The sequence below is a fragment of the Colias eurytheme genome, chromosome 31 (assembly GCF_061535395.1).
Source record: "Colias eurytheme isolate Ceu_HAF_F1 chromosome 31, ilColEury1 Martin Lab GWU primary, whole genome shotgun sequence".
Lineage (NCBI taxonomy): Eukaryota > Metazoa > Arthropoda > Insecta > Lepidoptera > Pieridae > Colias > Colias eurytheme.
Window position 1 is genome coordinate 5,269,063 of NC_143010.1, and position 26,843 is coordinate 5,295,905.

General features: G+C 35.6%; 1 protein-coding gene across 1 annotated transcript; it reads left to right on the forward strand.

Annotated features, from left to right (window-relative positions):
• Positions 1-118: 118 nt before the first annotated feature.
• On the forward strand, positions 119-25,886 carry LOC149895612 (uncharacterized). Its single transcript, XM_090119013.1, has 14 exons — positions 119-391; positions 905-1,039; positions 10,961-11,080; positions 11,532-11,674; positions 12,277-12,381; positions 13,304-13,412; positions 14,133-14,234; positions 15,640-15,791; positions 16,493-16,552; positions 17,646-17,759; positions 18,471-18,602; positions 19,870-19,941; positions 21,079-21,292; positions 25,613-25,886. Exons 1-14 carry the CDS (start codon positions 221-223, stop codon positions 25,727-25,729), a joined length of 1,746 nt encoding a protein of 581 aa, XP_089975139.1. The 5' UTR covers positions 119-220; the 3' UTR covers positions 25,730-25,886.
• Positions 25,887-26,843: the final 957 nt, after the last annotated feature.

Genomic DNA, 26,843 nt, shown 5'->3' on the forward strand with positions numbered 1-26,843 from the left:
GATAGGTATTAATTTAAATGTAACAGCAAATATCCCGGTATCCAGATTCTATGAAACAAAATTATTTACAGATAGCAACACTATTCAGTATTCATATCTCACAACAAATTTTTCGGGATCCGAATTTTACGGACTTTTAATTTTTATTATGTGAAACGGAGGTCAATAAATACACGTATGCACCTAAAAACTTGACAAACGTATTTAATGATAATTAAAAATGGACGTAAACATACCAAATAATGAAATAGACAACACAGTTGTTAGCAATGAAGTTAAACCTGAAATGGATGTGAATAATCGTATTTGCCGTTGTTGTTTGTCCACTGAACGGCGTATGGCTAAAATCAACAACTTTCGGTATCTGTTTATGGATTTAGCTGATATTATTGTAAGTACTATTTATTTTAAAGCTCCAATTTTAACTCTGTTTCGACTTCCATAGTGGTAAGTAGAGTTGTGTTAATTTACATTGATAAATAGCTTACCGGTGATGCACTTTGTTTATATTATACTAGCTGCGCTTCGTGGTTTCACCCGCGTGGCTCCGCTCCTGTTGGTCTTAGCGTAATGATAATATAATATAGCCTTCCTCGATAAATGGGCTATCTAACACCGAAAGAATTTTTCAAATTGGACCAGTAGTTCCCGAGATTAGCGCGTTCAAACAAACTCTTCAGCTTTATAATATTAAGTAAAGATTTGATGAATAAACATGTACATAATTTATATATTTTATATTAAATTTTTACCTTTAAATTTTCTGTCTTTCTTTTAAAAATAAATGTATTTTATTTCTTTCAAGTTTCACATCACACAAGCATCTATCAACAAAAGACAACACATTTAAAACCATATTATACTAGAAATCACTTACTTATTTATTTAATACATAACGTTCCAGGTGACAGACTCGGACGGTCTTCCGCAATGGATCTGCTGGGAGTGTGCGGCGTTACTCAGAAAGTGTGTGCGTTTCAAGCAGAAAGTGCTGAAAGCGCACACTGTTTTGTACGACTATCATGGACGCTGTGTTCCGGTGGGTTATCTTATATTGCATTAGATTTAGAATATTTATTTAAAATTATATGTATACTAGCTTACCGCCAGCGGCTGCGCCCGCTTTGTCTAAAACCTAATAAATCATATACTAAAACCTTCCTCTTGAATCACTCTATCTATAAAAAAAAACCGCGTCAAAATCCGTTGCGTAGTTTTAAAAGGGACATAGGGACAGAGAAAGCGACTTTGTTTTATACTATGTAGTGATATAGTTTAGTGATATATGTTTATCAGTCATTTGGTTTCCATAACACAAGCGAAAGCTTAGTATGGGATCAGATCGAACCGTGTGTAAAAATGTCCTGAAATATTTATTTACATACTAGCGGTCCGCCCCGGCTTCGCCCCTTGTACATATTTCGCAATAAAAAGTGGCCTATGTCCTTTCTCGGGTATCAAAATATCTCTAATACCAAATTTCATGCAAATTGGTTCAGTAGTTAAGGCGTGATTGAGTAACAGACAGACAGACAGAGTCACTTTCGCATTTATAATATTAGTATGGATGTGCTATTTATTAAATAGGTTTGAAGTTGGTGCCGAACATTAAGCACTTAGTATTAAGCCCGTGCACCGACATCAAACCTTTTTAATAAATAGCACATATAAATAATATGTAGTAAATAATAATGTCAAATCTTTGTTATTTCTTACTTTTCCGTTTTTGAAGTCGGTTGTTTTTAACGCAGTTATTTTTATTAGTGAATATTAAGCTTTCCATGCGATTAGAGCTTTTTATGAAAATTAAGCTCTCCATGTGATGAGAGCTTCTTGTGAAAATTAAGCTCTCCGTGCGATTAGAGCTTTTTGTGAAAATAAAGCTCTCCGTGCGATTAGAGCTTTTTGTGAAAATAAAGCTCTCCGTGCGATTAGAGCTTTTTATGAAAATCAAGCTTTCCGTGCGATTAGTTTTTTGTGAAAATTAAGCTCTCCGTGCGATGAGAGCTTTTTGTGAAAATAAAGCTCTCCATGCGATGAGTTTTTTGTGAAAATTAAGCTCTCCGTGTGATTAGAGCTTTTTGTGAAAATTAAGCTCTCCATGCGATTAGAGCTTTTTGTGAAAATTAAGCTCTCCATGCGATTAGAGCTTTTTGTGAAAATTAAGCTCTCCGTGCGAATAGAGCTTTTTGTGAAAATTAAGCTTTCCGTGCGATATGAGCTTTTTGTGAAAATTAAGCTCTCCATGCGATTAGAGCTTTTTGTCAAAATTAAGCTCTCCGTGTGATTAGAGCTTTTTGTGAAAATTAAGCTCTCCTTGCGATTAGTTTTTAGTGAATATTAAGCTTTCCGTGCGATTAGAGCTTTTTATGAAAATTAAGCTCTCCGTGTGATTAGAGCTTCTTGTGAAAATTAAGCTCTCTGTGTGATTAGAGCTTCTTGTGAAAATTAAGCTTTCCGTGTGATTAGAGCTTTTTGTGAAAATTAAGCTTTCCGTGCGATTAGAGCTTTTTGCGAAAATTAAGCTCTCCGTGCGATTAAAGCTTTTTGTGAAAATTAAGCTTTCCGTGCGATTAAAGCTTTTTATGAAAATTAAGCTCTCCGTGCGATTAGAGTTTTTTGTGAAAATTAAGCTCTCCGTGCGATTAGAGCTTTTTTGTGAAAATTTAGCTTTCCGTGCGATTAGAGCCTTAAATGAAAATTTAGCTCTCCATGCGATTTTATGCGGTTATCAATTCGGCCGGTATATTTTTTTTTATGTATGTACACCGATTACTCCGAGGTTTCTGAACCGATTTACGTGATATGTGGCCCTGTAGTTTTTATTTTATGAGCATTTTTGTCTGTACTCGATGACTAAGTTGATATGTAGCAAGTAACTTTGATTCACTTCGTAACCGATTGAGCTGAAATTTTGTATACGTATTGTATACGTAAATTTGATAGCGATGAAACATTATCATGACATGAAGCTGATTTGATGATGGAATCGAAAGGTGGCCATAGGAACTCAGTAATATATTGACTCAACTTTATCGAGTTTGGGCTCGTTTGATTCGTGTTGAAAAATACACTAAAAAGTATTAAATAAAAATAACTGCGTTAAAAACAACCGACTTCAAAAACGGAAAAGTAAGAAATAAAAAAGGGTTTGATATTATTAAATTATTAACTTATATACTTATGATTTTAATATTGATTTACTTTCACACACACAAACGGCAACACGAATAGTTAATTTGTTTCATTCATTTAATCTGTATAAACTTTTTGATGAGCCCACACGAATAACACCTACTTCTGCAACTTGTATTGATAATATATACTGTGATTGCAAATGTTTAGAAAAATATATTCTCAACACGCTAACTTCGGATCACTGTGGCCAGAAAGTAGTTTTTGAATGGGATTGCATACCTACATTTAAAAGAATTGATGTTAGGCCAATAACTAGAAAAGGCATTCATACATTTAGAAATAATATTGATAATAAACTACCTGACCTGAATAATCAATCCTTTCATAAAAATCCTTGTGAAATGTTTACAAATCTTTTTAAGTTCATTCATAGTGAATATGAAAAATATTTAAAATTAAATCTTTATCTATTACCAAGGATTTACCATTCAGCCAATGGGCAACTCCTAGTATACACAGATGCAGGAACGTTCTTTACGAGTTATATGGTATGAAACAATATAACAAAGACTTGTCATTTCTTAGTTATGTTAGAAATTATTCAAAAACATTTAAAAAAGTTTGTTTCACTGCCAAGAGTTTGTATATCAGAGACAAAATACGCAACTCTGACAATAAAGTTAAAACGGTTTGGACAATTATTAATGGTGAATTGGACAAAATCCGATCAAACGATAGTACCATAAAACTTGTCAATTCTGGTAGGGTCATTGACAAAAGTGCTGATGTTGCGCTTGCTTTTGAAGATTTCTTTAGTAGTGTCCCTGCTAGTTTAACTAAGAATTTAAATTCGTCTTCAGCGCTTGCAGAGTCTTTATTGAGGGATCACGTTGCTGAGTGTAACAAATTATTTGAATTGCGACACGTGACTGCTGATGAAATTGTTAAAACTTTTAAAACATTAAATTTAAAAAAAACATGTGATCTCTGGGGTATGTCTGTAAATTTAGTAAATAATATCATAGAAAACATTGCCAATCAACTAGCGTTTATATTTAATCAGTGTTGCGACTGTGGTATATTCCCTGATTTACTAAAGTTTAGCAAGGTTATTCCTTTATTTAAAAGTGGTGACCAAGAAGACAGTAATAACTATAGGCCAATTTCCATATTACCAACTTTGAGCAAAGTCTTCGAGAAACTAATTTTAAACCAATTAAATAGTCATTTTGCATCAAATGGTTTACTGCACGCCAAACAGTATGGTTTCACAAAGGGGCGCTCTACCACTGATGCCGGAGTAGCTCTTTTGTCACATATATACAAAGCATGGGAAAATTCAAAGAATGCTTTGGGGATATTCTGCGACCTTTCTAAGGCTTTCGACTGTGTAGAACATTCCACTCTATTACGGAAATTAAATTTTTATGGTATCAAAGGTTTAGCTCAGGATCTCATAGCTTCATATCTTCAGAACAGGGTACAAACCGTTGTCGTTAATGGAGAGAAATCTCGCGGTGCGCCGATTAACATAGGTGTTCCGCAGGGATCTATCTTAGGACTGTACGGGTGCCCGGTATGGGCGGACAAGCTTTTAACGCGCAATACTATTGTGCTGAGGCGGTCGCAGCGAGTGATAGCCATAAGGGTTGCAAGGGCGTATCGCACTGTTTCGTATGATGCGGTGTGTGTTATAGCCGGAACTGCACCCTGGCACCTCGAAGCGGCCGCCCTGGCGGATGTCTACTGGCGTAGAGCGGAAGCAAGAGGGAGGGGCTTAGAGCTGACCTCCGAAACGCTCGATGCCTGGAAGCAGGAAGCTCGAGACGCGGTGTTCCGAGAATGGAGTCGGGAACTGAACGCATCGTGCGTGGGGGCCTGGACTCTCAGCGCGATAAGCCCGGTGCTAAGAGAGTGGGTAGAGAGAGGGTGGGGGGCACTCAGCTACCGACTTGTGCAGGTCCTGTCGGGGCATGGATGCTTCGGCAGCTACCTGCATAGGATTGGACGTGAACCGGCCCCCTCTTGCCACCACTGCAGCAGCCAATTAGACACGGCCCTACATACGTTAGTCGAGTGTCCAGCCTGGACATCCGAAAGAAGGTCGCTCGAGGGCTTGCTGGGAGCGAACAACAATCTAACCCTGCATGACCTTGTGAAGATGATGGTCGCTGATGACGCGAAATGGGGGATGGTCGCAGCCTTCTGCGAAACCATAATGAAGGCGAAAGAAGATGCGGAGAGGGCCCGGGAAAATGACCCAGTGGCGGATCCTCTGCGTCGACGGAGACCTGGTAGACGGAGGCGTCAGTATGTCCAACGCCTGCCCTGAAACAAGAGCTAACAACTAAGCACAGGGGGAGGTTTACGTAGAGACGAGCATACTGCAGATATGCTCGCTGCAAGTAAACCGGGCCCCCCCTGCGACAGAGGGTGGATAGCCCGGCAATAGGGCAGCGTTATCATTATGCGATACCGTCGCCTATTGCCAAATTAGGGGCTTGGGCGAGTCGCCCAGTTGCGGCACTCACCACGTAGGCGGCAGGGGTACAAGGCCTGGCTGTTAACCCCTGTCGCCGAAGATGAACGGTGGCCACCGTTGGGTTTTAGTGGGTAAGGCTTCATGCGAGTCCCACATACCCCCTCGGGCAGTAAAACTGTAGAGGGGGATGCGTAAATGCATTTCCCAACGATAAAAAAAAAAAAAAAAAAAAAAAAAAAAGGGATCTATCTTAGGACCGTTTTTGTTCTTAGTGTATATTAATGACCTACCTTATTATTTGCAGGATATGTGTGAAATAGTACTGTTTGCAGATGACACCTCATTAATATTTAATGTGGATAGACATGACACAAATGTTGACGAAGTAAACTCTGCTCTTTTACGCATATCCAATTGGTTTAATGCTAATAATTTACTATTAAATACAAAAAAAACAAATTGTGTAGAATTTATCCTCCCAAATGTAAAAAAGGTGAAAAGGAATATTATCTTAAACGGGGAGGTATTGTACCCTGTGGAATCGACTGTTTTTCTTGGTTTGACATTAGATGAGTAGCTTCAATGGGGGGCTCATGTTACCACCACCGCTGCTAAGCTCAGCTCAGCTGCATATGCAGTTAGAAGAATAAGGCGTCTCACCGATGAAGAAACGGCTAGATTGGTTTACTTTAGCTACTTTCATAGCATAATGTCCTATGGAATTCTTCTATGGGGCAGGGCTGCAGATATAGAAACTATATTTATATTACAGAAAAGAGCCATACGCTCTATATATAATTTGCGTGCTCGAGACTCACTAAGAGATCTCTTTAAGAATACTGGTATCCTTACTGTACCGTCGCAGTATATATTTAATAATATTTTATATGTACATAATAACGCTTACTTACACACAAAAGTAGGAGATAGACATTGTTATGACACAAGAAACAGAAATAAAATTGAAATGCCATTTTTCCGGCTAGCTAAAGTTAAAAATTCATTTATGGGCCAAGGTATACGCTTCTACAACAGAATTCCTCATAATATTAAAGAGTTTAGTAGTTCTAAATTTAAAACTTATATTAAAAATGTACTTGTCCAGAGAGCCTATTACAGTATTAAGGAATATATGGAAGATAAAAACCCATGGAGGGTTGTCGCGTAAAAACCACAGGACAGTTCTTTGGTATATTATCTATACATATAATAAAATCGTAGGAAAGTCAAAACTGTACATTGAATATTTTTTTAAAAGAATACATAATCCATGATCTATAATCGATATAGAAGCCAAAAACATAGTTTTTAGAATTTTTGTCTGTTTGTCTGTTTGTCGGTTTGTCTGTTTGTCTGTTTGTCTGTATGTTTGTCCAGGCTAATCTCAGAAAGTACTGCACGGATTTACTTCAAATTTTGCATGAATATTACTAACAGGTCGGGTCAGGCTGTTATATACATATTATCATGCTATCACCTTCGGGGGAGGAGCTGTGAACCTTTATTTTTCTTACGTATTCCGTGTACTACGACAGCGTACAATATAAAGACTCATGTTTAAATGTTGTTTTTGAGTAAGCCATGCTATTGTCTACCTTTACACTATAAAAACTACATCATTTAAGTAATTTTGGCAGAGAAACAGTATAATGAATCTTAGTAGTATAAAGACAAATTTAAAACAGCGCCATCTATGAGATTTCATTAAAATTAAATCAATTTACATAATATTAACGCTCCTTGGAAATTCATAATTTAAATATTATGATGTTGGTGAGTTTGTTTTTTTTTTTAAAGTTAAATAAATAATTCATATCTTCCCAGAGTAAATTTCAGGTGCGCTTATATTTCATGTGAATATACTAAATTTTTATAAGTGAGGGTAGATGTTTATTATTTGATGTTAGTTACAGTTATATAGGTGATAGACGTAGTATTTGTATTCTCTTTGGGTAATAGTAGATAACAGTGATTGTGTTCATTGGTTACATTTTTAAAAATCTTCGGCTTTTTTTTAATTTTCGCCTTCTTGCGTTCCCACAAAAGGTAAGTTATAGCTTTTATATTTATTGTTTATTATAATTATATAGTTAGACTCATGTTTTTAATTAGTTAAAGTTATGACAAAATAAGAAAATGATGAAATTTTATTTTTATCATGTATAACTTTTACAAGACTATATTATACGCCCAAAGAAGGTCACTTTAGTTCTTGATAAAACTTTATTTGTTAGTAGCTTTTTATTAAAATTAGGTACACTTATCTTTTGATTTTTTTTTATTTACAGATTCAATGTTCATAAAAATTGACGATTTGCGTGAGGATGTAGTGGAAATTAGTAACCTTGCGCGTGGTCAATCAATATTCAATACATCAATCATCATCATCATCATATACATATAATAAAATTCTAGAAAAGTGGTGTCTGTACAATGAAAATATGTAAAAAAAAAGTAGCAGGGGTTATTATTAAATCGATCCCAAACCCAAAACTGTAGTTAAAAATTTTTTTGTCTGTTTGTCTGTATGTTTGAACACGCTAATCTCAGAAACGGCTTATCCGATTTCGATGCGGTTTTCACTAATATATTGTGGTAATCTTCATTTAACATTTAGTGTTTATTTCATGTCAATCGGTTCATAAATAAAAAAGTTGTGACCATTTAAGTACTCACGGCGAACATTTGCTAAGGCATTCTATGGTACATATATACAGTGTACGATAAAACGTAAGTTATCTGTTATACGCTACAGTTATGTTCAAGTGATCATATCAAAAGTCCCCAAGGGTGGGGGGGTAAGCTGAGGTAGTAGGGGGGAGGGGTCAAATTAAAATTATACTTATTTCTAGGTAAATTTTATACATAAAATGTCCTTTAAATTATGTCATATTATACATATTATATTTTTAACCCCCGATGCAAAAATATGGGTGATAAGTGTTTGACCGCTGTGTGTGTGTGTGTTTGTGCCACCGTAGCTCGCTAGCAGGTAATCCGAATTAGATGATGTTTTTTAGTTAGGCAGCATATTTTCCGACGCTGGTTCTTAAATAAAATGTATCAAAATCGGTTCATCCATTTATTGTAACTTGTAACTAGGTATATAGGGGTAAAAGTGGGAATGAAAATAACTAAAGTTGTCGAATATACTTTAGTGATATATTAAATGAAAGTGAACGACCTATCAGTAAAAATAAGTCAAATTTTACCAAAATCGGTTCATCCATTTATTTGATATAGGTATAAAAGTGGTAGATAATAAAAAAAGTGAATTTTGACTCAAGTGACATATGAAATGAAAGGGCATGACGTGTAAAGTATAATTAGACATATTTAATCAAAATCGGTTCATCCATTTACGTGTGCATCGGTTCATCCATTTACGTGTGTGCATCCATTTAAGTGTGCACAGGCGATTTTTCCGTAAGTGTTACAGATAACAAAAAAACTTTAAACTGATATCGAAAGTACTTAACCTAATGAGTAAAATGGCCGTAATAAATTTTTAAAAATAAATCGAGAAATATCAAAAAAATTATCTTTAAACCCTCCCATACATTAAGTATGAAATATGAATATCCCGTATACATTTAATATGAAAGATTTTAGCTTTCCTTTTCTTTTTTGGTTTTCTGCTTTAATTACTTCGCAAATTTGAAGTGGCATTTTCCGAGCATTTTCCGGGCATTTTCCGGGCATTTTACACGCATTTTCCACGCTTTTTCCGGACATTTCCACGCATTTTCCGGATATTTTCCGGACATTTTCACGCATATACCGGATATTTTCCGGACATTTTCACGCATTTTCCGGATATTTTCCGGACATTTTCACGCATTTTCCGGATATTTTCCGGGGATTTTCCGAGCATTTTCCGGGCATTTTCCACGCTTTTTCCGGACATTTCCATGCATTTTCCGGATATTTTCCCGACAATTCCCTGGCATTTTCCGGTTATTTTCCGGGATTTTCCGGACATTTTCACGCATTTTCCGGATATTTTCCGGACATTTTCACGCATTTTCCGGATATTTTCCGGGGATTTTCCGAGCATTTTCCGGGCATTTCCACGCATTTTCCGGATATTTTCCAGACATTTCCCTTTCATTTTCCGGGGATTTTCCAGGCATTTTCCGGATATTTTCACGCATTTTCCGGATATTTTCCGGACATTTTCACGCATTTTCCGGATATTTTCCGGGGATTTTCCGAGCATTTTCCGGGAATTTTCCAGGAATTTTCCACGCTTTTTCCGGACATTTCCACGCATTTTCCGGATATTTTCCAGACATTTCCCTTTCATTTTCCGGGAATTTCCTGGGCATTTTCCGGGGATTTTCCGAGCATTTCCCGGGGATTTTCCGGATGTTTCCCAGGCAATTTCCGGACATTTCTCAGACATTTTCCGGGGATTTTCCAGGCATTTTCCGGATATTTTCCGGACATTTTCACGCATTTACCGGATATTTTCCGGACATTTTTACGCATTTTCCGGATATTTTCCGGACATTTTCACGCATTTTCCGGATATTTTTCCGGGGATTTTCCGAGCATTTCCCGGGGATTTTCCAAACAGTTATTTTGTGTTATTATTTATTTTATTTCTTAACTGTAAAATAATCTGTAAGTACTTATAATTTAGTTGTTTATGGTAGTACGTGTTTCAAGACGTGTTTACTCAATAATTGTGTGTTAATTAGTAACTACTATGCAGTCACTATTCCACGCGGACGAAGTCGCGGGCACAGCTAGTGATAATATATTATGATATTACATATGTAATTTGTAAAATTATAAATCTGACATGATTAAAAAGAGCAACTATGGAGTTTCTTGCCGATTCTTCTCCGTAGATACTGCTTTCCGAATCGGTGGTAAATGTTAAAAATATGTACTTAATGACGTTTCAAAAGTGCTTCTAGAAGAAGTCTAATTGAATAAATAAATGTTTGAGTTTTGAGTTTTGAGTTTAACTACTACATAATAACAGTACCTACATAGTACATATTTCGCAATAAAAAGTGGCCTATGTCCTTTCTCGGGTATCAAAATATCTCTATACCAAATTTCATGCAAATTGGTTCAGTAGTTAAGGCGTGATTGAGTAACAGACAGACAGACAGAGTTACTTTCGCATTTATAATATTAAGTATGGTTTGTTATAAAATTTTAAAGAAGAGAAAGCTTTATAATATTAAGTATAGGTATAATACAATATATTGCGGTTCATTATTTATTGTCTTAACGAAAAAATTAAAAATTAAAAAACATTATTTTTCCTAAAAAAAAAACTAGATAATATTCTATTGTGTTTATGTATATACAGTTAACTTACAGTTCGCGATAGACGGCCAAGATCCAGAGTTGACAAAATTTTCCGCGCCCCATTTAAATACGACGAAAACACTTTATTTTGACACTGTTAAAAGTAAACCCGGATTCCATAGCGTTTTACAGGTAAGTAAAAAGACTTATAAGTGACTCGTAAGTCTCAATTCTCTTATTTTGTTTATAACTAAAGTAATAATTGATCTGGAGAAAAAATATGTTGGGATTGGATAGTAAACTATATTTTCTTACTGTTAACATTTATTTTAGACATAAAGTCCAATTAAATCATAAAAAAAAATTTAATAATCCTTTAAAAGGCATAATTTTTGAATAAAAAATGAATCGAGCGAAAATGTTACAATTACGTAACTGTCTTGTACATGGAAAGAAAAAGACCCAATAAATCATATACTAAAGTTCCATTTTGATTGTATGTGTGACTGTTTCAGAATATTAATGCAAATTCACATAAAATTTAGGGAGCCTCCTCTTAAGAATCTATGTAATCTGTACCTACCTAACATCTTTGTAATTCTACATTCTGCAAATAAATAAATTTGAATTTATTATATTCCAGCATGAGAAAATAACAAACGACTCGCCGCTATTTCATTTGGAAATACCTCATTTAACCAACTGCGAACAAATCAACGATGTTCTGGTTAAAAGTGAAGATTTGATGAATGACGGTTATGATCTGGTGCCTATGGACGATTTTATGTAAGTCTTTAGTTGTTTATAAGTTTGTTTGTTTGAATGTGGAAATCTCAGGAATAAATTAGGCACACATTCACCTTGGTTAAAAAAAGAGTGCCGGCAGAAGTGAAAACTTGATTATTAACGTTGAGCATGTTTGATATTTTGGAATGGTATCCGTCTGACGCTTTTTCGATCAGGTCACGTGTCCTGACGCGAGTTTAAGATTTTATACCCATTACAGAAAAAGTGCTCAACGCCGCTAAATAAGTTTTCACTTCAAAAATTTTTTCTATACTATAAAACAAGTATTGTAGAAGTGCGAAAAATGAAGGTTATACATATTTCTATAGCTCATGTGTTATTCTGATAATCATCCATCCTCACAAACTTTCGCATTTATAACAAACACTAGCTGTGTTCCGCGGTTTTACCCGCACTGCTCCGCTCCTGTTGGTCTTAGCGTGATGATATATAGCCTATAGCCTTCCTCGATAAATGGGCTATAACACCGAAAGAATTTTTCAAATCGGACCCGTAGATCTCGATATAAGCGCGTTCAAACAAACAAACTGTTCAGCTTTATACTATTAGTATAGATTCAATGTTTTTACAAATTTTTTTAGATCGAGTGAAACAGAAGATACGGATAACAAAGAATACAAGCAAGATAGAAAGAGAAAGGTGAAGGGGAAAATAAAAATTGAAAACGATAAGAGTGATGACGTTGAGTGAGTTTTATTTGTTTTTATGTAGATATTGTTTTTTTTTATAAGAAAATACTTTGATTATAATATAGCCTGCGTGTTTATTTAAACAAAATGCTTTTTTGGTGTTTTTTGATGCCTCACATTGATGGAAAAAAAATATGTGCGTGTACTAGTGGACACACGTAAGAAGTGAAACTTCTTTATGACCTTATAAATTTATATTCGAGTCCCGCCTCGTGATCGAATTTTTTCTATTCTTTATAAATTTATATTTATAAAGCATTTGAATGCCATAAAACCAAAAATATCAATTTCTTTATGACCTTATTTTTCAAAAAATAATTTACTATATTATGCAACATTACAGAAATACGTCGAATCACGCGTGGTAGGGATAAGAAAGAGATGGCGCGTAACGGAAAAATGTCACGCGTAACGAAAAAATGTTACACTAAATTTTTTTCCAACCCTGATAAAGAAGTTTCACTTCAAAAAATTTATAAATGAGTTGAAATGAATTAAAAATATTCCTTCAGCGTGGAACTCAATTTTTTTCAGGAAAAAATTCGATTATGTATTCTTCTAGTAAAAAATGTATTTGTATGATGTTTATAAAATACTAGCTGCTCCGCGTGGTTTCACCCCCGTGGCTCCACCCCTGTTGGTCGTAGCGTGATGATATATAGCCTATAACCTTCCTCGATAAATGGGCTATCTAACACCGAAAGAATTTTTCAAATCGGACCAGTAGTTCCCGAGATTAGCGCGTTCAAACATACATACACGTATAATATGTCAATTTAACCTAATTTCTAACTTTTTATTCGGTAGTAAATGGTTAAACTATGTTATGACGATTCAAAAGTGCTTCTGGAAGAAGTCTAATCGAATAAATATATGTTTGAGTTTTTAATTTAACTATTTCACATAATATTATTTTCAGTACTAATGAAAAACCGAAGCGTCGAACGCGCTCAGCGAAATTGGATATAGATGAAACGAAAATAAGAATTATAAAATTAGACCCTATAGAGCAGTTGAAGGAAAGAGAGGTTAGTTTTATCCTAGTAATATTATAAACTAGCGGTCTGCCCCGGCTTCGCCCGTGGTACATATTTACGTTTTCTCTACATAAGAACCATTCTCGTACTTCAAGGAATATAATAAAAAAAGAATTATCGAAATCGGTTCAGCCGTTCTCGAGTTATGCGCTTACCAACACATTTTGCGATTCATTTTTATATATAAGATTATGTGCCGTGCGGTTTTACCCGCATTGCTCCGCTCCTGTTGGTCTTAGCTTGATGATATATAGCCTATAGCCTTCCTCGATAAATGGGCTATCTAACACTGAAAGAATTTTTCAAATCGGACCAGCAGTTCCTGAGATTAGCACGTGCAAACAAACAAACTCTTCAGCTTTATAATATTAGTATAGATTTAATTGATATTAGTTGAACAATATAACAAAAAATACTGCTAATAACATAAAGCATAACCAACAGGAGCGGGTGAAACCGCGGAGCGCAACTAGTTTTTGTATAATTATGAATCTTAGGGCCGATTTTTCAATGTTTGGATAAAACTTATCCATCCAATAAAGTATTACACGATAATATTAAAATGTCACGTAAACTGTCAAATACGGGCAATTAGAATATGCTTTTAAAATGGTAGTTTTATACATTATTCGACGAATAATTTTTAACCAAGGATTGAAAAATCAGCCCTAATTCAAAAATCAATAAGTAGTAAATAATAAAATTTTACAGAAAGAATGTAAAGCTCAAACGTTGCCGTTCCACTGCAAGCTATGCTATCAAGGCTTTAGCTTTGAGTCGAAGCTACAAAACCACATGAAGAAACATAGCCCGGTAAGTGTATTAATTAATTTGCTATTGGATATTGTAAAGTCGGCCGTTTAATTAACGGCCTAGGATCTTGTTTATATTTTATATTATTTATCATTGTTTGTTGTTCTCAAGGTTGTTTCATTTCAAAATATATGACAATAAATAACTAGTTTTATTTACTATATTGTATAGAAACAACCAGACCCACATTGGCCTATTAAAATGTGAAAAATGCAGTTTTATAAAACCTTCATTGTAATTAACAACTTATTTCGTGGTAATAGTGTTCAAAGTCTCATTAGAAAAGTCTGCCCAATACACGCGTAGGCAGAGTTTCGTTTCGGACATTTTTGAGCGTGATTGTCAGACAAGTATATTAAAATTCTTCTTTGCTATACATATATGTATTTATACATAATATTATATTTATTATATTATTCTTTTCCTTTTATTAATAATGTTAAAAATTACGCTTTTTCGTCAAAAATCGCGATACTCAGGTCTTCTTTAAATTATATTATATTAATATTTTCTCTACAAATGTACTCTATGCAGTAAACACCTACCGACTTTTCTTTCATTTTTTTTCCTTTACCTATGTGATATATTTATGACATATTAATTACTAGCGGTCCGCCCCGGCTTCGCCCGTGGTACCTACGTGGCAACTATCCTATCTCTCAAGTTGGATCGAACTGCACATGGTGTGCGAATTTTATTATAATCGGTTAAGTGGTTTAGGAGTCCATTGAGGACAAACATTGTGACACAAGATTTATATACACAGGGTGTCCCACTGTTGGTATACTAAGCTCAAAGAAGGTAATAGTTTTGCAAACGCTGAGTACGTAAAAAATACTAATAAAATTCCAGACGCATTTTTTTTCAAATAGATGAATTCTTAAAACTCTATGTTGTACACCCATAACAAGCAACCCGCCCCGCTATGCCACCCGCATGTCAGGTATCGTTTAAGAATATGTTTTCATAGACAAAATGCTCACATTAGAGAAGTGGTATATGCCGGCTGCGCGAAGCTAGAGAAGAAAACATGGATTTTCAGGAAAAATTTAGCAAAAAAAATTTTGACGTAAATTTGTTGTTTAAGTATTTTTTACGTGATCAGTGTATGCATAACTACAAGGCCCTTCGCGCTTAGTATACCAATGGTGGGTATAAGTATTAAGATTATATTATGCAGTACACACCTTTTTTTCTTTCATTTTTTTTCCTTTATCTATGTGATATATTTATGACATATTAAAATTAAAATTCATAATCAAATAATATTTATTTGCAAGAATGTAGTACAAATTATAGATGTTTAAATTACAATATTATGTGGCTAATACATTCTACCCATTGATTGGGTGTGCAAATATTATTGAGTTAAGTCTAATTATATATTTATCTGTTATATTTACAGTCCCGAGGCCCATACAAGTGTACTCTATGCAGTACACACTTACCGACAAACTACAGTCTGTCTGTACACTCTTTAGTACACACTCGTCGTTTTGAATGTTTGAAATGTGGCAGGCGAATGCTCGACAAGGACTCGATTGTTAACCATTATAGGTATTTATTGATTATTATTGTTACTTCTTAAAGCTATTTCTGTACCAAATTTGAAGTAAATCTATGCAACACTTTTTGAGCTTAGCCCGAACATACATACAGATAAACAGCCAGACAAAAATTCTAAAAACTATATTTTTGGCTTCAGTATTAATTGTAAATCGCGGGTCAAGTATTATTTAAAAAAATATTCAATGTACAGTTTTGACTTTCCTACGATTTTATTATAATAGGTACGTTGGTCAAAACCTATATTGACTGAATGTCTTCTCTTTAAATTAGTCAATAAGGTTATTGGCTGAGGGTGTCGGTCAAAATCCTTGTTGACTAATTTTACCGGTCAATAAGGTTATTGACTGGTTACGGGTTTTGACTGTAACATAGATATTATAGTATTACTGAAATAAATAAAATTTGTCATATTTAGAACTAGCGGTCCGCCCCGGCTTCGCACGTGGTACATATTTCGCAATAAAAAGTAGCCTATGTCCTTTCTCGGGTATCAAAATATCTCCATACCAAATTTCATGCAAAATTGGTTCAGTAGTTTAGGCGTGATTCAGTAATAGACAGACAGACAGAGTTACTTGCATTTATAGTATTAGTATGGATAAATATGCGTTTTTAAGTAAGATTTTCAATTAAATAATTGAAAAAAATATATATTTATTTATTTTAAATGATTTTGTTTCCATTTTCAGATCAGAACACGAAGGAATTACATCCGTGTTCACTTGTCATGTGTGCGGCAAGATATTTAAGTGAGTTAATATTATTTACTACAGTGAAACTTGGTTAAGTGGGACCTGGATAAGTGAGAAACCTCCATAACTGGTACTCATGCTGAGGTCCCAACACTTTGGCACTGAATTACCTCTGTTAGTGGGACGAGGTAAACCTCTATATCTGGGATTTGTTCTTTCGATTTATCATCATAGTTACCTCTATAACTGAGACAGCGAGTAAATTTTATATGCATAAACCTCTGTAACTGAGATAACATTGTTTGTTTACTCATTCTTATTATACCCACAAATTTCACACGTAATTCCAAATACCAATTACCTTCAGTTTTAGTTTCGCTTTACTGTCATACAGATGTTTATTTGGAAAATGTCAAATTATTATTGGAACCCTCTGTAAATGAGACAGATATTTATTTATACCTGTATATCTGAGACACTGGGTAAGTGGAATACCTCTATAAGTGAAACGACATTGCCGGTCCCTTGATGTCTCACTTAACCAGGTTTCACTGTAGTTTAAAACCGCGGCTTCGCTCGCTTTGTCTAAAACCTAAAAAACCGCATCAAAATCCGTTGCGTAGTTTTAAAGATTTAAGCATACATAGGGACATAGGGACAGAGAAAGCGACTTTGTTTTATACTATGTAGTGATATGATACTTGACTGACCAACCGGTTTGGTTTGTGACCCTGCCTTTCAAGCCAGAGGTCGTAGGTTCAATTCCCACCCGGGGCAAATATTTGTGTGATGAACATAGATGTTTGCTCCGTGTCTCGGTGTTAATTATCTATATGAGTATTTATTTAAAATTATATATTACGTATGTTTATCAGCCATCTGGTTTCCATAATACAAGCGAAAGCTTAGTATGGGATCAGATGGTGCCGTGTGTGAAAATTGTCCTGAAATATTTATTTATATTATTTTACTAGCGGTCCGCCCCGGCTTCGCCCGTGGTACATATTTACGTTTTCTCTACATAAGAACCATCCTCGTTCTTCAAGGAATATAATAAAAAAAGAATTATCGAAATCGGTTCAGCCGTTCTCGAGTTATGCGCTTACCAACACATTTTGCGATTCGTTTTTATATATAAGATTTTGTACAGCAATCACAAAACTCTCCGAGGACACATAAGGAACCATCATTCCGGTGGTCGAGCAAAATGTGACCAGTGTGGAAAGACCTTTATAAATAAAGACGCGCTTGAAGAACATCTTCTGTGAGTATATTTTTATTAATAATATTTTTAATTATAAATATAAAATAGATTTTTTTTAATATTTAGTTATAATAATAAAACATTTTTGAAGTGAAACTTTATAAGGCGCGTTGAGCAATACCGTCACGTCATGGAGTAAGGCGACGATTTTGGTATCTTTGCATCTTGCCAAAGTAGTTTCACTTCTGACACACACGATCTTTTTTTGGTAAATTAATAACTTTTTTTTTGTAATTTACAATGTGTAAAAATTGTCTGTTTTGTAATGATGATAAAAGTAAAACGGGAAATCTCATTTTTGTTATGCAAAGTCTTACCATATAGCATTTCGTGTACAACAAAGTTTTCATATTTAAATAATTTAAGTCGATACCATATAAAGGCATATTTCATATTAAAGGTTTTTTTTTAAGACGATACCACATAACCTTTAAGACCGCCTCCTTGGTACAGTGGTTGACGCGTGAGCGTATTACCGAGGGGTCCTGGGTTCGATTCCCGGTGGAGACGAAGAAAAAAGAAATGTCTCGGTCTGGCAGGACACAGAAGGCTGATCACCTACTTGTCCCTAAAGAAAATCGATCAGTGAAGCAGATGTATAATGCATCTGCCCCTTACCCCACTTGGGGACATGGAACTTCATTTTTTTTCACATAACCTCTATTCACAACACAATATTTCATATTTAAATAAATAAAAATATCCCTTTAGCATACACGAAGGCGTAAAAAACCACGAGTGCCCGGTATGCCACAAGCGCTTCCGCACACGGCATCAAGTGCGAAACCATCAGACGAAGCACAGCGACCGCAAGGACTTCTACTGCGTCGAGTGTGACGTGCGGTGAGTCGATACACACAAACACACACACACACACAAACGTATATATACTTCACACACACACACACAAGCGTATATATACTTCACACATACACAAACACGCATTTATACTTCTTTCAACATGTTATATCCCACTATAACGTGATATATCCAACCCGAACACGTTATATGTGACTACAGAACGTTGTATCCGACCACAACATGTTATAAGTCAATACAACATGTTATATCCGACCACAACACGTTATAAGTCACTACAACATGTTATATCCGACCACAACACGTTATAAGTCACTACAACATGTTATATCCGACCACAACACGTTATAAGTCACTACAACATGTTATATCCGACCACAACACGTTATAAGTCACTACAACATGTTATATCCGACCACAACACGTTATAAGTCGCTACAACATGTTATATCCGACCACAACACGTTATAAGTCACTACAACATGTTATATCCGACCACAACACGTTATAAGTCACTACAACATGTTATATCCGACCACAACACGTTATAAGTCACTACAACATGTTATATCCGACCACAACACGTTATAAGTCGCTACAACATGTTATATCCGACCACAACACGTTATAAGTCGCTACAACATGTTATATCCGACCACAACACGTTATAAGTCGCTACAACATGTTATATCCGACCACAACACGTTATAAGTCGCTACAACATGTTATATCCCAGCACAACACGTTATAAGTCTTTGCAAAATCTTTGAAAGCATTTTATTAAATTCTACCAATTAGTTAACAAAAATGTGTATCCTGAAATTCAAATTGAAATCATTTACATATTTACCAATATATTTTTACATACATATGAGCAACCCTATACAGGTATTGCAATACAATCATATTATATTTAAATTAAATCATATTATCACATACGTTAAAATAATCAGATTACAAAAATAAAAATATGTGTGCGTTTACCACTGTACACACGTAAGAAATGAAACTTCTTTATGACCTTATTTTTCACAGAATAATTTACTATATGCAACTTTACAGAAATACGTCGAATCGCGCGTGGTAGGGATAAGAAAGAGATGGCGCGTAACGGAAAAATGTCACGTGTAACGAAAAAATGTTACACTAAATTTTTCCCCCCGATAAAGAAGTTTCACTTCAATAATAATAATTTATAATGACCACGCGAGCGAAGTTACGAGCAAAAGTTAGTACATATGAAGTACATACTATGTATTCGGCTTGATAAGATAACATTTTTTTATTGTAGGTTCAAAACATCGCACGCGTTGAGACAGCATTTGAGAAAATCGGTGAAACATAAAGATATGGACAGTCTTGAGTGAGTATGATTATATATTTGTATTATTATACATATATTCAAAAATTGCCCGTCGTAATGATTGGTTACTATCTACATGCAGTTTTGATGCCCTTACTATAGAAATATTGAAAAATGTCGGTTGTTTTTTGTCTGTCCATGTGTTTTAATGCAGCTTTAGCAATAAAAATGTGGCAATAATATACAGTTTTTTTTTATTCCCTGTGTCTCTTTATTTTTACTTCGGCGGTTTTAAGAACCCGGCGGAGGCCGCTCGCAACTGCAATTCGAAGCGAAGTCAAAATACGCTCGAATATTGTTGTCTCTGTTGCACAATTCCCGCCGGCCCCACGCTTGATGCGACAGCACGACGACCGATGAAAATTTGTGATTAATTTGAATGTGTGCCGTAATACCAAAAATGATGAATGAAAACTCGATGCTTTTCCAATTTTTTTTGCATATTGTGTAACTTAACAATATAAGCCATGTTTCGAATTACATTATATTAAGAATATTGCCGTTTTTAATACAGAATTGATGAGTAGAAAACATATCATTTATACTTTAAAAATGTGAGAAATACAAATTGTTTACAATTCGTTGTATTTATTTAAGTATTTTGCAATAAAAATCATTTGGGAACCTAGATAAATACTGTCTTATTCCGAATAACAGCACAATAAAGTGGAAATATGCTCAAACTGAAAATGATTTTGGTATTACGTTTGTATGGAAAAATTGTCGTCCGCCGGCCCCTTAACTCGGTTCCTTCAGAAATATAACAAAAAACATAGAATTTAGAAACTATAGTATTTTTTAGTCTGTCCAAGTGTATTTTTTCATTTTGGTGAAGTGAGTATGTGATTTCTATAGGAATGTGGATTAAATCTATTTTTGCTTTATTACTGGCCCTATTGTCTATATGTTATTTCTACAGAAATGTAACGGTAAAAGTAGTTTTTTTTGTCAGGCCCTGTTATTATGCAGTTTTGTAACGATTTCTATGGGAATACAACGAAACTACTTACTTATGTCTATTCTAGTGTCTATATGCAGTTTAAACGCGATTTCTATCGTATTTTTTGGCATTTTTTTCAAAAAAGTCTAGATTTTTTGTAATTTTGTTTTATGTTATTCATGTATCGTGTATTTTAGGCATCAATGCCATTGCGGCAAGCGGTTTTCAACTGCCGCTCAGTTAACCCACCACCGCGCGGTACAACACGAGGGTGTCCGCGCGCACGCGTGTCCTTCGTGCCCCGCGGCGTTGGCGACACGATCGTCACTGTTGAAACACGTTCGTGCTGTGCATAAGGGGCATAGGGCACCGCCGAGACACGTTTGTGATACTTGTGGAAGGCTGTTTCGGGTAAGTGGGGAAAAAAATGGGAAAAAATGGTGAAAAAATCAAGGTTTTAGGGCAAAAAAATGTGTTTTGTGCGACAAAAAGAGTCATTTTGCGAAAAAATTTCAATATTCGTGTAAAAAATCGCGCTAAAAGGTAAATATTGCAATATTAGGTACTTATGGTGGCAGGGAACAAGGTTAAGAGCGTTTGGGAATAGTAATAATAAATAATGAATTAGGGGGGGGGGGGTAAATAGAGCAGGGTCGTAGTGACGCGATCGTCGCTGTTGAAACACGTGCGTGCTGTGCATAAGGGACATAGAGCACCGCCACGGCATGTGTGTGATATTTGTGGAAGGCTGTTTCGGAGAAAAAATGGTGAAAAAATGAAGGTTTTTGGGCAAAAAAGTGTTTTACGGGACAAAAAGAGTTAATTTTGATGTTAGTGAACTTAGCAGATCATTTTTAGCAGATCAAAAAAAAATGTGAGTTCTTATCGCGTGCAGTTGAGTTCTACAGTTCCTGATACTTTTTAGAAATAGTTCTGGCGTTTTTACCTTAAAAAACGACATTTGAAAAAAAGTTCTGCCAACTTCCCGTAACAGATCATTTTTAGCAGATCAAAAAAAAAAATGTGAGTTCTTATCGCGTGCAGTTGAGTTCTACAGTTCCTGATACTTTTTAGAAATACTCGCGTAAAATGAAACACTAGAAAATTTATTTATGTCATATTTCATCACGCCGTAGCACCATGCCGTAGCACCATGCCGTAGCATCATGCCGTAGCATCACGCCGTAGCATCACGCTTTAGTATCATGCCGTAGCATCATGCCGTACCTTCATGCCGTAGCATCATGCCGTAGCATCATGCCGTAGCATCGCGCCGTAGCATTACGCCGTAGCATCACACCGTAGCATCACGCCGTAGCATCATGCCATAGCATCACGCCGTAGCGTCATGCCGTAGCATCATGCCGTAGCATCACACCGTAGCATCACGCCGTAGCATCACGCCGTAACACATGCCGTAGCATCACGCCGTAGCATCACGCCGTAGCATCACGCCGTAGCATCACGTCGTAGCATCACTTCGTAGCATCACGTCGTAGCATTCCGTCTTAGCATCACGTTAAGCCGGGTCCAGGTCAGGTATCAGGAACTGTAGAACTCAACTGCACGCGATAAGAACTCACATTTTTTTTTGATCTGCTAAAAATGATCTGCTAAGTTCACTAACATTTAATTTTGGGGGAAAATTTTTAATATTCGTGTAACAAACCGTGCTAAAAGGTAAATATTGCAAAATTAGGTACTTATGGTGGCAGGGAACAAGGTTAAGAGCGTTTGGGAAACTGTTCCCAATAATAAGTAATAATGAATTAGGGGGGGTGAAACGAACGTATAGACTACTAGATTTCCGCCCGCGGCTTCGCCCGCGTTTGCAAAGGAAAACCCGCATAGTTCCCGTTCCCGTGGGATTTCCGGGATAAAAACTATCCTATGTGTTAATTCAAGTTACCCTCTATATGTGTGCTAAATTTCATTGTAATCGGTTCAGTAGTTTTTACGTGAAAGAGTAACAAACATCCATACATCCATACAAACTTTCACCTTTATAATAGTATTAAGATAGAGCAGGGTCGTAGTAACGTGATTTTCGCTACTGAAAGACGTTCGTGTTGTGTATAAGGGGCATAGAGTATCGCCGAAGCACGTTTGTGATACTTGGCTAGATAGCTTGGACGGTTGTTCAGGATAGGTGGGGAAAAAAAGGGAAAAATTGGTTAAAAATAGGTGAAAAATGGTGAATATTCTATTCGAGGCCGATGTTAATTATCGATCGCCAGCTTAGGTAAATATTTTTGGATAGTTACAATATCGAAATTGTTATTTTAATTTAAAAATAGGTGATTAAATTACTCGATATTATTCTGAATTCGAATTTCGAATTGATTAAAAATGAATTAATAAACGAACTTTTATTAGGTCAGTAACAGGTACACACTACGCACTAATTATTGCGAGTACAAATAATAATAATACTTAAAACTAAACCATTTTTCTTGCGTAAAATACAAAACACAGCTAATTATTTCTATTAAATGTATATGATAAGCTTAGTATTTTTACAATATGACTCTATTCGACTAGGTTCTGTTCGTACATTTAATGTTTGAAAATATCTCTACTAATATATCTCTATAAAATATCTATAAATGATCTATCTATAAAATATCTCTGCTAATCTATATCACATCACATATAGTTAATTTCCTCCACAGGCACGCAGCACGCTGATCAACCACGCGCGCACGCACACCGGCGAGAAGCCGTTCGCTTGCACCGACTGCGGCAGGGCCTTCTCCCAGCGCACCGCCCTCCGCACTCACACACAGCTCGTGCACCTCAAGCTGCCGCGCGGCAAGGTGCGCACACACACACGCACCGCCCTCCGCACTCACACACAGCTCGTGCACCTCAAGCTGCCGCGCGGCAAGGTGCGCACACACACACGCACCGCCCTCCGCACTCACACACAGCTCGTGCACCTCAAGCTGCCGCGCGGCAAGGTGCGCACACACACACGCACCGCCCTCCGCACTCACACACAGCTCGTGCACCTCAAGCTGCCGCGCGGCAAGGTGCGCACACACACACGCACCGCCCTCCGCACTCACACACAGCTCGTGCACCTCAAGCTGCCGCGCGGCAAGGTGCGCACACACACACGCACCGCCCTCCGCACTCACACACAGCTCGTGCACCTCAAGCTGCCGCGCGGCAAGGTGCGCACACACACACAGCTCGCATAGACACATATAATACACACACGTTATTTATTTGGTTACAATAAACACATTGCAACATATCAAACTATATTTGTGACCACTATACTATTTGTTTGTATAGAGCGCGGTATGAACAGTGACGAACTTGCGAGCGCACTGATCGTTTCTCTGATATTTCTTTTGTACCGCCTACCGTACTTGCCAGCTTATGCCACGTAACACTGGCCACAGGGCACTGAGCAAGTACTTATTTTGCATTCTATAATGAATAAAACTGTTGTTGATCTATTAATTTATCTAACCTACCATTTTCCATTTTCTACCAAATTCTATAAATTTTTCTACCAAATTCATAAAAATGGTAGATCTAGCTATCTTCCATTTTTTCTACTATTTTCTACCAAATCCGACGAAGTTTCTACTAATTTCTACCATTTTACTAATAATTTCTACCAATTCTCTACTAAATCCGAAGTTTTTCTACCAAAACCTCCCATTTCCTATCCTTCCTATCCTTCCCATCATATTATATTTCTACCAAATCCTAACAAATTTTCTACCACATCCTACCGTACTTAAAAAGTTATTCCAGACGCAGCTTTTTTTTTCAAATAGATGAATTCTTAAAACTCTATGTGTACACTCTCCTAACAAGCAACCCGCCCAACTTTTCCGCCCGCTCATGAACTATCGTTTAAGATTATGTTTTCATAGACAAAATGCTCATATAAGCGAGCGTTATATGCCGGCTGCGCGAAGCGAGAGAAGGAAACATAAATTTTAAGGAAAAAATTTAGCAAAGTCGTTGAATTATTTTTTACGTGATCACGTGATTGTGGGACACACACTCGGTAAAATGGACACAGAGCAATGCGCGCGCTAATACATACTCTAAGCTTTAAACACATCAATATTTTGTTTGCTCTTCAATCACAAGATAATGTAGAGCCATTTTGATAGGCAACATTTGACAGTTCAACAAAATTCAACAATTATTGCACATATGCAGAACTTTTTTCAATTACGATTACATATTTATAATAATAATGACCGATACAAGTAATTTTAAGATTTGATTTTACTGATAAACCATTCTAAACATAATAAACAATTTCTGATTTAAAGAACTGACGTCGCTACAATTTTGTGTCAATAAACCTTTTCTCTTTTTAAATACCAGAGACGTTACTCTAAAAATCGAAATCTGACATCTAGAATCGAATGCATTGATTGCTTGTGAATAAAAATTACCATAAATAATTAATAAATGCGTTGTATTTTTTTTAATTATGTATTATACGTCTTGTCTTATTTTGCTCCTTAAATTTACGAAAGAAAGTATATTACGGGGACAGGGATTCGCCTGATGAATTTTAAAATTGACATAGGTGTTTCAAGTTCGATTGACAAATGTTTCAAGTCCGTATCGATTAATTCGCTTTAATCGATGTTTTTAAGCAGGAAGATAAAATTGATAGATGTCAAATGTTGCCTATTATTTTTGTTGCCTAATTATCGGCTCGACTATAATATAAATAATTTCACATTTCAGACCAAAACCAAACCACCCGCCGATGCGACGAAGTTCAAAGAAGAACCGCCGATTGTATTCGAATGGACTCGTCAGGGGCAATCGTTCGAATACTTCACTGTAACTGCGGGGCCATAGGGGCAAAATGTATGGCATGTAGGCAGATTTGAAGTGAAACTTCGTTAGGCGCGTTGAGTGTCAAATTTCAAGTCATGATAATACCGTCACGTTAATATAGGCGACGATTTTGGTATTGAATCTTAGTGTTTCGACTGAATAAAGTGTATTTTACATATTTTTGAGTTTTATTTATTTGCTGACCTTCCAAAATGATAATAAAATATAATATTTTGCAAAAAATAATTGATTTTTATTACCTAGTTAATAACTTACACTGTCACAAATACAGCAATAGAATCATCTATAACGATGCATTTAGACCAAACGAACATAGAGCTAGAGCAAGAGCATTCTTTCGTGATATTTTAGTGTAAACGAAAACTCAACGTATTCAGTGTTGTTCAGTATTAGAACATTGCATATATTATGTATAATCTTTTCGAACGCACTAAGAACAACGAAAGAATGCTCTACGCCTGTTTACACTAAAACAATTTGACATGAGTTTAGGTTAGTATACATCGTAATACATCGTAAGTTAGTATAGGTATCGTAAAACATGGAATCAACATGGAAAGCTATTATTTTATTGACAAGTGTGACATCTGTGTAATTATAATTTAAAAATCTACAAATATCGAAATCTGTTAAACCTAAATTGTATTGAGTTATTGACTGTAGTCTTATTTATAGTCTTCTTTAAAATATAGGAAGAAATAACATTTATAACTATGTAATGTTGGAACCTCATAAATGAAACAACTCTTTGGGTTGAAGCGTTTTATTAGAATTAAACTTAAAAATAAATACATTTTAATCATAGATTTATATTTTAATCTTTAAAAATGATTACACGTTACAAACTTGTTACAATAATTGCATAAAAACGCAAATACTACTGAACCGAATACAATGAAATTTGATAAGACACAGGCTACTTTTTATTCCGGAAATCTCACAGGAACGGGAACTAGTTACTACGTAACACTACTGTTACATTCAATCACCTAAAATTATTTTATTAATTTTACCATTTTAAAGTTTGTTCTATCTGCAGGTGTAAATTTTAATATAAAGATTAATACACTTCAAAAATATAAAAACACGTTTAATTATTGTATTGTCATCCATC